The 12610-nt window shown below is 32.4% G+C and overlaps 1 protein-coding gene across 1 annotated transcript; it reads left to right on the forward strand.

Moving 5' to 3' along the window:
* Positions 1 to 2114: 2114 nt before the first annotated feature.
* Toll-7 (Toll-like receptor 7) lies at positions 2115 to 8229 on the forward strand. The gene has a single exon (XM_075309746.1). It carries the CDS (start codon positions 3015 to 3017, stop codon positions 7611 to 7613), a length of 4599 nt encoding a protein of 1532 aa, XP_075165861.1. The 5' UTR covers positions 2115 to 3014; the 3' UTR covers positions 7614 to 8229.
* The last annotated feature ends 4381 nt before the right edge of the window (positions 8230 to 12610 follow it).

The following is a 12610-nucleotide window of genomic DNA, read 5'->3' on the forward strand; positions in this document are numbered from 1 at the left end:
GAAATTCGGAACAAAAAACCGAAAATGCGAAAATAAGAATTTGGAATTCATTTTCATTTGAAAGATTTGGGTTTATTTTCATAATGCAAATGTGCCCCAAAAATAAAATGAAAGGACACCTCAAAAAGCATAAAAATTTGGATTTGTTCTTTTCCATATAAATTTTTGTGGGTACTAATTCATTTAGGTTTTGAGGCTCATTTTCATGGGGTCCGTATTCATAGCGCCGTGAAACATCGGCGGATTCGACTATAAAAATCACATCATAAAATTATATTTTATCGTATAATTTTGCAAATAATTTTTGTTTCAATTTTATGCATTGAACATTCCAAAAACGCAGTAGTATTCTTAAATACTTTCATGTACCTATGCATAGGAATAATTATGCTTACAATGAGCCTATTACAAGAGCTTTGAGAGAATTTAATTCAATAAATATAAATTGTAATCTTCATCTATCCGTTACTTTAAAAGGATTTTGATTACATTTTTGATGTATTTTATTTTAGAAATTAGCGAGTCTCTAAGGATTATATTGTGAATTATCCAAAGACTGAATAAATAAATAAATAGTTTGGTATTGCTTCCTAGATAAGAGAAATTTTCTGCTGATATGTTAATTTCAGATTAAATTTCTGGAGCTCTATCATTAGTCAAGGTAGAACCATATGGCGCAAGGTTAAACGATTGAAGAAATATGAAATAATTTAAAAATATGAAATAATTTGAAGAAAAAAATATAAATTTCTCAAACGTTCATTTATCCCTTAATAGATGAGATATTCAAAACTTTTTCGACATAATCTCTATTGATTACCAGCTGTTGACTAAAAGCCACAGCCCAGATTTTCTCTCTAATACTTTTTTTTTATCAATACCACATGAATGAGGCCATTTTATATTTCAACACATAATAGCTTTAAATTCTAAACTATCATGTGGATAAAATTGGAAAATATTGAATGCATACACAATATTAGGCCATGGTTAATTAAGTTAATGAACCCTCAAAAAACCAATTATCTTTAAGATTTAGAATACCGCACCTAACATTGGCATTGAAATGACGATGAAGAAGGAGAAGAAAAACAAGAAACAAATCAGGTTGTTTTTCTAATATATGGAACATATTGCTACAATAATTTCATAAGAACAGACCGGCTGTTCTAATGCTAGGAAATTCATAAATGAAGTAGGAAATCATCCAAAATTAAAAAAAAAAAATTAAAATTTGAAATATTTCAATTTCATGCACATTGCTTTTCTTGAAATTGTTTTGTACGATTTCATCAAGAGTAAATTTATTTAATTTATTGCTATGAAGTAAAATGCGGTTAATTAACGAAGAGTGAGTCTAAAGAGATTTCTTAATAATTCTCTTTGAGTGTAAGTGTTAATAGAATTGAGTAAAATCTTTCACTCTCTCTCTCTCTCTCTCTCTCTATTCTTTGACTCTCTAGTTTAGTTAATTTCTTTGATTATTCACTGGGTTAAGCGCCTATTTATATTCATGTGTTTGATTTTGGTACTAATTTTGGGGGAGAAAGGACTTTTGTGAGTTATTGGGAGAGAGAGAGAGAGAGTTTCTCAAAGAACTCAAATATAATTAAAGGATTCATGTATAGTTCATGAATTTGCCGCTAGATGGCCATAGCTAGTTTTAGGCAAAACGAAAGGAAACAGACTTTGCAAGACAAGTGTCCATAATGGAAAATTATAAAGGATTAGGAAATAAACATTTAAAGAAAAATAAAAGGGAATAAATTCTACTATATCTAAGATTATCCTAAAAAAAATATATATTTTTATTTTCATTTCTTTTAATTTTATTTTTTATAAATTAACTTTATTTTCCCAATATTTACTTCCATTAGCATTGTCTTAATATTCTATGCTGGCTATGTTGCTCTTTTTTGGTTTTCAACTCACAATTGGTTTTCTATTCTCTCTCTCTCTCTGATTGTTATGCTCTTCCCATTTAGCCCATCGTTTCTTGTAACGAGTGTAAATTTCCAACTCGCACCAACGAAGTCTCTGCATAGGCAGGCAGGCAGACCAGTAAGTTGTCTAAGCATTTATCAACCATTCATGGGCATACTTGATGTTTGTTTGAATTCTTTAAAAATCAGTTCGAGTCCGAGCATCTGAAAGAGCGGACGTGTTATGACGGAAAAATTTTCATTCGCGAATGTCGTTCATTACCGTAGTATACCAGTATAGTGTGGAAGTAATATCTAATAGAAGAACAAACAAAAAAACGTTTGTAAAACAACAAACTCCTATAACGTAAAATATCAAAAGAACACACTACTCATAGCATAGAGTACACAAAAGAAAATCGTCAGAATATTAAAAAAAAAAAAAAAAACGAATATGAAAAAGTTCCCTAACGACCAAGTAGACGACAGCGAATGAGAAAATTGTGAAACACGAAAAAGGAAATACAAAAAAAAAAGAAAATTCCCAAACGAAGTTAAAGCATAAATCGAAAATTTAAATCTAAGGCCGAAGAGTGCAAAAATATTGTGAACGTTAAAGTGCTTGGGAAAATCTACACCCTCTCAAGAAAGAAAGAAAAAAAAAAGTTATAAGGCCTAAGGAAAATTGGAAAAATTCCTTTGAAAAACCAAAGCATTTCTAGTGAAAAATCTAAAAAAGGAAAATAAAGAAATCTAACATTTATAGAATCCCCCACAAAAAAAAGAGCCAGCATAATGTGAACGAGTGGACTTAAAAAGTGAACTCCCCAAAAATGTTTCCCTTTGTAATGAAACGTAAAATTCATTTGATTAAGAAAAGGGAAATTTGCCTTTAATAAAATCAACAAAAAGAAAATATTATAAAATGTCCACATCTCCCAAAAACCTAATAAACCAAAGTGTTGAATAATTCTATTCCTGCAACGGCAAGAAAAATTCAAAAAAATTCAAATTCAAAAATTTCTTAGCCTTAAAAAAAATAAAAAGTGAAGTGAAAAACACGCCCTTCCTACTATCATAGCGTAAGAGGCCATGTTGGAACCCCCTCAGAAAGATCCAATTGGGGGCTTGTTGTTACCATTGAATATGGAACAATCACCACTATACCAACACCATAACCTACTCCATGGCAAAATATGGAGTTTGTTATTCTTGCTTGTACTGCATATGGGATATTTTCATGGAGTAGCAGCATCCTCATCAACGACATCCCAGTTTGGTCAAGTAGCCGCTTTGGTTACCAGCAGCACATCCGCCGAATCATCGTTAACACCATCATCATCATCGGTAAACACAAATGCTGGTGGTGCAACACAACCGGCCACAAATCAATGTTCCTGGCAGTACAATGGTACCACTTCGGTTAAATGTAATTTACGTCTCATTGATCGTTCGCTGGCATTGGATTTACAAGGTGCTGATGGTTTTAGTCAGCTGGAGATAAGATGCAGTGATTTGTATTTATTCGAATCACAATTGCCCCAAGCGGCTTTTGCTCGTTTGCAAACCTTGGAAGAGTTGCGTTTGACTTCATGCAAACTCTTGCAATTGCCCAATAATGCCTTTGAGGGTTTGAATACCGTGAAGACATTGGCCATTAGTACCCATAACTCAGAATGGGGTCCCAGCAAGACTTTGGAATTATTTCCGGATTCATTGAATGGCCTGAAACAATTGACAGAGCTACATTTGCCCGATAATAATCTAAGAGCCTTGCCTTCGGGTTTTCTGTGCCCGGTGGGTAATCTACAAGTTTTGAATTTGACCCATAATCGTATAAGGGCTGCTGAAAATCTAGGATTTGCCGATATGAATTGTAATGGTGGCAGTGAGCTGCAAACTTTAGATGCCAGTTTCAATGAGCTGAGATCCATTACCGAGTCTTGGGGTATATCCAGACTACGACGTCTACAACATCTCAATCTCCAGAATAATAATATTTCCGAATTGTCCGGAGAAGCTTTGGCTGGTCTCTCCTCGCTGCGTATAGTCAACTTGTCCAACAATCATTTGGAGACTTTGCCTGAGGGGCTATTTGCTGGATCCAAGGAATTACGTGAAATTCATATGAAAAATAATGAACTCTATGAATTGCCCAAGGGATTATTTCATCGCCTGGAACAATTGCTGGTAGTGGATTTATCAGGCAATCAGCTGACCTCCAATCACATTGACAATACCACCTTTGCTGGCCTCATACGTCTCATAGAATTGAATTTGGCCCATAATGCTTTGACTCGCATCGATTATCGCACCTTTAAGGAGTTGTATTTCTTGCAAAATTTAAATCTACGTAATAACTCCATAGGCCATATTGAGGAGGATTCCTTTCTGCCTTTGTATAATTTACATACGCTAAATTTGGCAGAGAATCGTTTGCATACGCTCGATGATAAACTCTTCAATGGCCTCTACGTCCTTTCCAAATTAACTTTGAATAATAATTTGGTTAGTGTCATTGAACCTAATGTCTTCAAAAATTGCTCAGATCTCAAAGAATTGGATTTGAGTTCGAATCAATTGAATGAAGTTCCCCGAGCCATACAAGATCTATCCATGTTACGTACTTTGGATTTGGGAGAAAATCAAATACGCACCATCGACAATGACAGCTTCAAGAATCTGCATCAACTCACCGGTCTTCGTTTGATTGATAACCAAATTGGCAATATTTCAGTGGGTATGTTTGCCGACCTCTCCCGCTTGAGTGTTTTAAATTTGGCCAAAAATCGTATACAAAGTATCGAAAGGGGATCGTTTGACAAAAACTATGAATTGGAAGCTATACGCTTGGATCGCAATTTTGTCTCTGATATCAATGGAGTTTTTGCCACGCTAATGTCTTTGCTGTGGCTAAATTTATCTGAGAATCATTTGGTGTGGTTTGATTATGCATTCATTCCTGCCAATCTCAAGTGGCTGGATATCCATGGCAACTACATTGAATCGCTGGGCAACTATTACAAGCTGCAAGAAGAGATACGCGTGAAGACTCTCGATGCCAGTCACAATCGTATCACGGAAATTGGTCCCATGTCCATACCCAATACTGTGGAACTGCTGTTTATCAACAACAATCTCATCTCCAGCATACATCCTAACACTTTTGTCGATAAGGTGAATTTGGCTCGTGTCGATTTGTATGCTAATGCCTTGGCTAAATTACAATTGCAACAGTTGCGAGTGGCTCCTGTGGGGCCGACAAAGCCATTGCCCGAATTTTATTTGGGTGGTAATCCCTTCGAATGCGACTGCACCATGGATTGGTTGCAGCGCATCAACAACCTGACGACACGCCAACATCCGCGCGTTATGGATTCCCATAACATTGAGTGTGTAATGCCCCATGCCCGGGGAGCTCCTGTTAGGCCATTGGGCTCGCTCAAGTCTCAAGATTTCCTATGTCGTTATGACTCGCATTGTTTTGCCCTTTGCCATTGCTGTGATTTTGATGCTTGTGATTGCGAGATGACATGTCCCAACAATTGCACATGTTATCATGATCAAATATGGTCCACGAATGTGGTGGACTGTGGTGGCCAACAGACAATGGAGCTGCCTCGTCGAGTGCCCATGGATTCGAGTGTTGTGTATCTGGATGGCAATAATTTCCCTGTTTTGAAGAATCATGCCTTCATTGGGCGCAAGAACCTCAAGTCATTGTTTGTCAATGCCAGTCGTGTGGCCAGCATCCAGAATCGCACCTTTGCCGGACTCATCTCATTGCAAACGTTGCATTTGGAAGACAATCTAATGCAGACATTGCAAGGCTATGAATTTGAGCATTTGTCTGCCTTGCGTGAGCTCTACCTGCACAACAACCTGTTGACAACCATTGAGAATGCCACATTGGCTCCATTGCAGTCGCTGGAGGTGCTTCGCTTAGATGGCAATCGTTTGGTTACTTTGCCCATATGGCAATTGCAATTGCCTCAGTTCCGGACTTTACGCACCATTGCCTTGGGGCGTAATCACTGGTCATGTCGTTGCAAATTTTTGCAAGAGTTGACCTCATATGTGGCTGACAATGCGGTGATAGTACAAGATTCCCAGGATATCTTTTGCATGGAAGATGCCAGTGGTGTTGGCGGTCGCAGTGACATTGGCAGCTTCACGAGTGGTGGTGGCGGGGGTGGCAGTGGAGTCAGTCGTAAACGTGAATTGGATTTTAATGTAACAGCCGCCTGCAGTGACTATTATGCTGGCGGCTCAATGCTCCAGCATGGCATACCAAAAACGTACATTCCCCTATTGGCAGCTGCCTTGGCTTTGGTCTTTCTCCTCATTGTTGTCATCATCATCTTTGTGTTTCGTGAATCTCTACGTATTTGGCTATTTGCCCATTATGGTGTTCGCGTATTTGGGCCACGTTGTGAAGAGTCTGAGAAACTGTACGATGCCATACTCCTACATTCGGCCAAAGACTCAGAGTTTGTGGGTCAATATCTGGTGGCTGAGTTGGAAACGGGTAGGCCGCCATTGCGTATATGTTTGCAACACAGGGATTTGTCACACGATGCCACACATTACCAGATTCTAGAGGCCTCCAGAGTCTCACGAAGAGTTGTAATACTGCTGACACGTAATTTCTTGCAAACCGAATGGTCCAGATGTGAATTGCGCAGGGCTTTGCATGATGCCCTCAGGGGAAGGCCTCAAAAGCTAGTGCTGATCGAAGAGCCTGAAGCTATTTTCGAAGCTGAAAATGATATTGAGCTACTGCCCTATTTGAAGACTACCGCAGTGCATCATATACGCAGAGGAGATCGCCATTTCTGGGAGAAGTTACGCTATGCCTTGCCAGCGGATTATCGAAGTGGTAATAACTACACCCTCGACCATAATCATGAACGTATCAAGCAACCAGCTAGTCCCGGCATTCTATATAGACCTGCCCCTCCTCCTGCCTATTGTCCCGAAGGAGAAGGTGAGCAGCATTATTCCTCGGCCACTACAGCCACACCCTCACCAAGGCCCCAGAGAAGGGGCAATGAACACATAGGGACCCTACACCATGCAGGGGCAACAGCAATACCCGCTGCGGCAACTGCCTCTTCGTCCTCCTCAACATCTACACATCTACATCCAAATAATGCCATGCAACAACAAACATCGGCAGCAGCCCAGTATTATCATCAACATGCTAGTGGAGTGCCTATGAGTTATGTGCAAAGGCCACCCTCGGAGCATATATACTCCAGCATAGAATCGGACTATTCAACGCTGGACAATGAGCAAATGTTGATGATGCCCCCAGCTTCACCCTCACCATCGGGAGGAGTACAGGGTATTCATAGTCTGCATCGCAATTTGCATCATCCACACCAGCAGCAGCAGCAACAGCATCATCCAAATATGTCGCAGACATGGCGACCTCAACAGAATCCAAAACTACAACATCCTCAGCAACGAGTAGGTGGTGGGATTGCTGCGGCGAGTGACCAGCATAGTAGTGGAGCACAGACTTTGCAACATCCACAGCTGCAACAGTCGCAAACGGCAGCAACAGCGGCCCAAGTCTCAAGTTCTGCAGTAACATCACAAGCTCCATCTTCCACCAGTAGTAGCAACAACCAAACAATACAGCCTGGCCAACAACAAGGACCCCATGTACAGGCATATTTAGTGTAATTCTATTTTCTATAAAATTTTATTTAATTCCTATCCCCCTATATGAAACACACAAAAAATCCCAGCAACAAACAAACAAAACAAAAAATGAAGTAAATAACTAAAATTCATTTTTAATAGTCATAGTGCAACAAAACTAATTTTTACTAACACTAACAACTATAACAACAAAGAAAAAAAAAACTTATAAATGTAAAAACAAAAGAAACAACAACAAACAAAAAAGTACTGAATTTTTAAAACTTAATTTTATGGCTTAGTTTTTAGTTAGAGTGAAAATGATGCGAAAGACAAACCGACAAGAGACAGAGACCAACAGACGGACGGACGGACGGACGAACGAATTTAACATTAAGACAGCTACTCTACAAAACCAAGGAAGACTTTTACGAACAAGGACAACTATGACTACATTTTGAGATAAGTTTTGTAAAAAGTAAGGACTGGTTCCTGTTTTATGATTTTAAGTTTATTTTTAAGTTTATATTTTGTAAAAAAACATAACGAACATTTAAATGAAGACGACTATATTATGATGATGATAATGGAGAAGCAAGTGATAATGCATAAATTAAAGAAAAAAATCTTAATTTAAACAAAAAATCAAAAAAAAAATCTCTGAGTTCTAATTTCAAAACAAATGGGAAAAAATCTCCCCACACCACAAGGGAAGTGGAAGGCAAATATGCGTAAGATATAATGAAGTGTTTCCAATCTGGGAAAAATTAAAAAATTTTATATAAGAAAAAATGGCAGCTCAAAGTTACAAGGTTGGTATGGAGTGGATAATTTATTTACTTTATTTATTTATTTATATATTTTTTTTATTATTTGAAAGAGAACGATAGCTTCTGAAATTGGATGAATAATTAAAATATTTTTTACATTAGTTAGGATCTCGATTTTATGACAGCAGATGTCACAATTGCATGCCAAATTACAAGTTACGTATTTATTCATAACAAAAAAGGTAGTGGCAGATGGATCTATGGGAGAGTATTTCAATTATTTATTTATTTGCTGTTCATCCAGCCGATATATCGGTTAAAAAAAATCAAATATTTTAAAATTTGCAAATTTGAGAATTAATTTTCTAAAATATGGAATAAAATTAAATGAAAATAAATTATATACCAATCTATTGAAAATTATTTGCTGTCCATCCAGCAAAAAATATTTATATGAACTTATACACAGAAAAAAAAATTTCACCAAAATGTTTCCAATTAAAAAGTTAATTGAAGTTGACAGTTTTTTCAATTAATATATTAATTGATACAATTAACTTTTTAATCATTATAGAAACATTAAGTTAATTAAGTCAATGATTGAAAATTTAAAATTTTTTAATTAAAAAATTAATTGATACAATTAACTTTTTAATCAAATTCGGAAGACTAATTCATTTAAAAAAAAGTGATGATTTTTTTTTTAATTTTTAATTAAAAATGTAATAATCCAAATAAAAACTCTGAGCCAATTCAGAAAGCAATTGAAAATAGTTATCTTTTTTAATTTGTAAATTAATTGAGTTTTGCAATCAACATCAATTAAATTTTTAATTGAATCAATTAAAAAATTAATTAAAATTTGCTAATAAAATCAATTAATTTTTTAATCAAGAATTTTTCTATGACCCCATTAAAACTGTGATTGATACTACCATTTTCGTCGCTGAAGACATTTCAATTAAAAATTAATTGGATCAATTAATTTCGTTATTAAATCAGAAAAAAAAATTTTGTGTGTATTAACTACCAATCAATTAAAAATTATATGTTGGGGCCGCATTAAAAATTTTAAAATTTGTAAAATTTACCTTTTAACTTTCTGAAATGTGGATTGAACTTAGAATAAAATAAGTAAAATTCCAATCGATTAAAAATTATTTGCTGGCCATCCGGTTCAGTGTTTTAGGGTAATAATTGAAATATTGAGGTCGCATTAATTATTTAAAATTTTTCAAAATTTCAGTATTTAATTTTCTAAAATGTGACATAAACTTAAATTAAAATATATTAAATATTCGCAAAATTTTAGAATTTATATTTTTAAAATATTAAATAAACTTAATTAAAATAAATTATATACCAATTTATTAAACATTATTTAGTGTCCATCCAGCATGCATAAGTGAAAAAAAAAATATTTAAATGAACTTAAATTAAATACCAATCGACTAAAAATTATATGTTGGGGCCGCACACAGAAAAAAATTTCACGAAATTTTTTCCAATTAAAATCTTTATTGAGTTTTAAAAAATATTCAATTAAAAATTTAATTGAATCAACAAATTTTTTAATTGAAATAAAAATCAATCACACAAATTAATAGTATCAATAAACTTTTTAATTGGATCAATTAATTTTTTAATTGACTGCCAATTAATTTTTTAATTGATACTATCATTTCTGTGATTAAAGACATTTCAATTAAAAAATTAATTGGATCAATTAATTTCGTGATTGAATCAGAAAATTTTTTTTTTGTGCATTAAATATTTTAAAATTTGCAAAATTGACTTTTTAACTTTCTGAAATGTGAAATGAACTTAAATTAAAATAAGTAAAATTCCAATCGTTAAAAAATTATTTTCTGGCCATCCGGTTCAGTGTTTTAGGGTAATAATTGAAATATTGAGATCGCATTAATTATTTTAAAATTTTCAAAATTTCACTATTTAATTTTCTTATATGTGAAATGAAATTAAATTAAAATAAATTAAATATTCGCAAAATTTTAGAATTTAATTTTTTAAAATATTGAATTAAAATAAATTATATGCCAATTTATTGAACATTATTTGCTGTCCATCCAGCATACATATGTGAAAAAATATTTAAATGAACTTAAATTAAATACCAATCGATTAAAAATTATATGTTGGGGCCGCATTAAATATTTTAAAATTTGTAAAATGTACCTTTTAACTTTCTGAAATGTGGAATGAACTTAAATTAAAATAAGTAAAATTCCAATCGATTAAAAATTATTTTCCGTCCATCCGGTTTAGTGTTTTAGGGTAATAATTGAAATATTGAGATCGCATTAATCATTTAAAATTTTATTTAAATGAACTTAAATTAAATACCAATCAATTAAAAATTATATGTTGGGGCCGCATTAAATATTTTAAAATTTGCAAAATTGACTTTTTAACTTTCTGAAATGTGAAATGAACTTAAATTGTAATAACTAAAATTCCAATCGATTAAAAATTATTTACTGTCCACCCATATGTATGTTTGATGGACAGAAAAAATTATTTTTAATAATTTGATACTTAATGTATATTAATTTAAATGCAAAAAAAAATAATTTTGCAAAAATTGAGTTTTTTATTTTTTGAAATGTGGAAAGATTTTAAATTAAATAGTGATCGAGTAAAAATTATATTTTATTTTATGTCTTAGGGTAAAAATCGAAATATTGAGGTCGCACTAAATACTTTAACATTTGCAAAATTTGATTTTTTAATTTTCTCAAATGTGAAATGAACTTAAATTCAAATAAATTAAATACCAATCAATTAAAAATTTGTTACTTTCCATGAACATTTTTTTACCACACATCCACCACAAATATGTGTTCAAAAAAAGGAAAATAAATTAAATATTTAAAATTTTGCAAAATTTGAATTTTTAATTTTTATTTTTTTTTTTTTTTAATGTGCAATGAACTTAAATTAAAGACCAATCGATTAAAAATTTGCTGTCCTTCAGGTTCAGTGTTTTAGGGTTATAATCGAAATATTGAGGTGGAATTTATTATTTTAAATTTTGCTAAATTTCACTATTTAATTTTATGAAATGTGGAATGAACTTAAATTAAATACCAGTCAATTAAAAATTGTTTACTTTCCGTGAACATTCTGTACTGTCAATCCACCATATAGGTGTTCAAAAAAGGGGAAATAAATTAAATATTTAAAATTTTGCAAAATTTGAGTTTTTAATTTTTTTTAAATGTGAAATGAACTTAAATTAAAGACCAATCGATTAAAAATTATTTTACTGTCCATCCGGTTCAGTGTTTAAGGGTAATAATCGAAATATTGAGGTGGCATTTATTATTTTAAATTTTGCAAAATTTCACTTTTTTATTTTTTTGAAATGTGAAATGAACTTAAATTAAAATAAATTAAATACCAACCAACTAAAAATTATTTTCTTTCCATATACATTTTTTACTACCCATCCCACAAATATGTGTTCCAAAAATGAAAAAAAAATAAATATTTAAAATTTTGCAAAATTTGAATTTTTAATTTTTTAAATGTGAAATGAACTTAAATTAAAGACCAATCGATTAAAAATTTATTTGCTGTCCATCCGGTTCAGTGTTTTAGGGTAATAATCGAAATATTGAGGTCGCATTAATTATTTTAAATTTTTCAAAATTTCACTGTTTAATTTTCTCAAATGTGAAATGAACTTAAATTCAAATAAATCAAATTTCAATCAATTAAAAATTTGTTACTTTCCATGAACATTTTTTACCACCCATCCACCACATATACGTGTTCAAAAAAAGGGGAAATAAATATTTAAAATTTTGCAAAATTTGAATTTTTAATTTTTTAAAATGTGCAATAAACTTAAATTAAAGACCAATCGATTAAAACTAAAAACTATTTACTTTCCATCCAGCTCAGTGTTTTAGAGTAATAATCGAATTATTGGGGTTTCATAAATTATTTTAAAATTTAAAATGATTTTAATTTAAAATAAATTAAATACCAACCATCCAGTTGAGTGTTTTAGGATAATAAGCTATTAATTGAGAGGTTACAATAAATATTTAAAAATTTTTAAAATGTGAATGTTTAATCTTTTGAAGTGTGGAATGATCTTAAAGTATAATAAATTAAATACCAACCTGTTGAATATTATTTGCTATCTATCCATTAGATATACATATTTCCTCAAAGACAAATAATATATATTTTTTTTAAATTTTTCAAAATTGGAGTTTTTAATTTTTTGAATTGTGGAAT

The sequence above is a fragment of the Haematobia irritans genome, chromosome 5 (assembly GCF_050003625.1).
Source record: "Haematobia irritans isolate KBUSLIRL chromosome 5, ASM5000362v1, whole genome shotgun sequence".
Lineage (NCBI taxonomy): Eukaryota > Metazoa > Arthropoda > Insecta > Diptera > Muscidae > Haematobia > Haematobia irritans.

What these genes read in the sequence shown, in the direction of transcription:
- Toll-7 (XM_075309746.1), top strand. Translation starts at nt 3,015, where the DNA reads ATGTTGGAACCCCCTCAGAAAGATCCAATTGGGGGCTTGTTGTTACCA.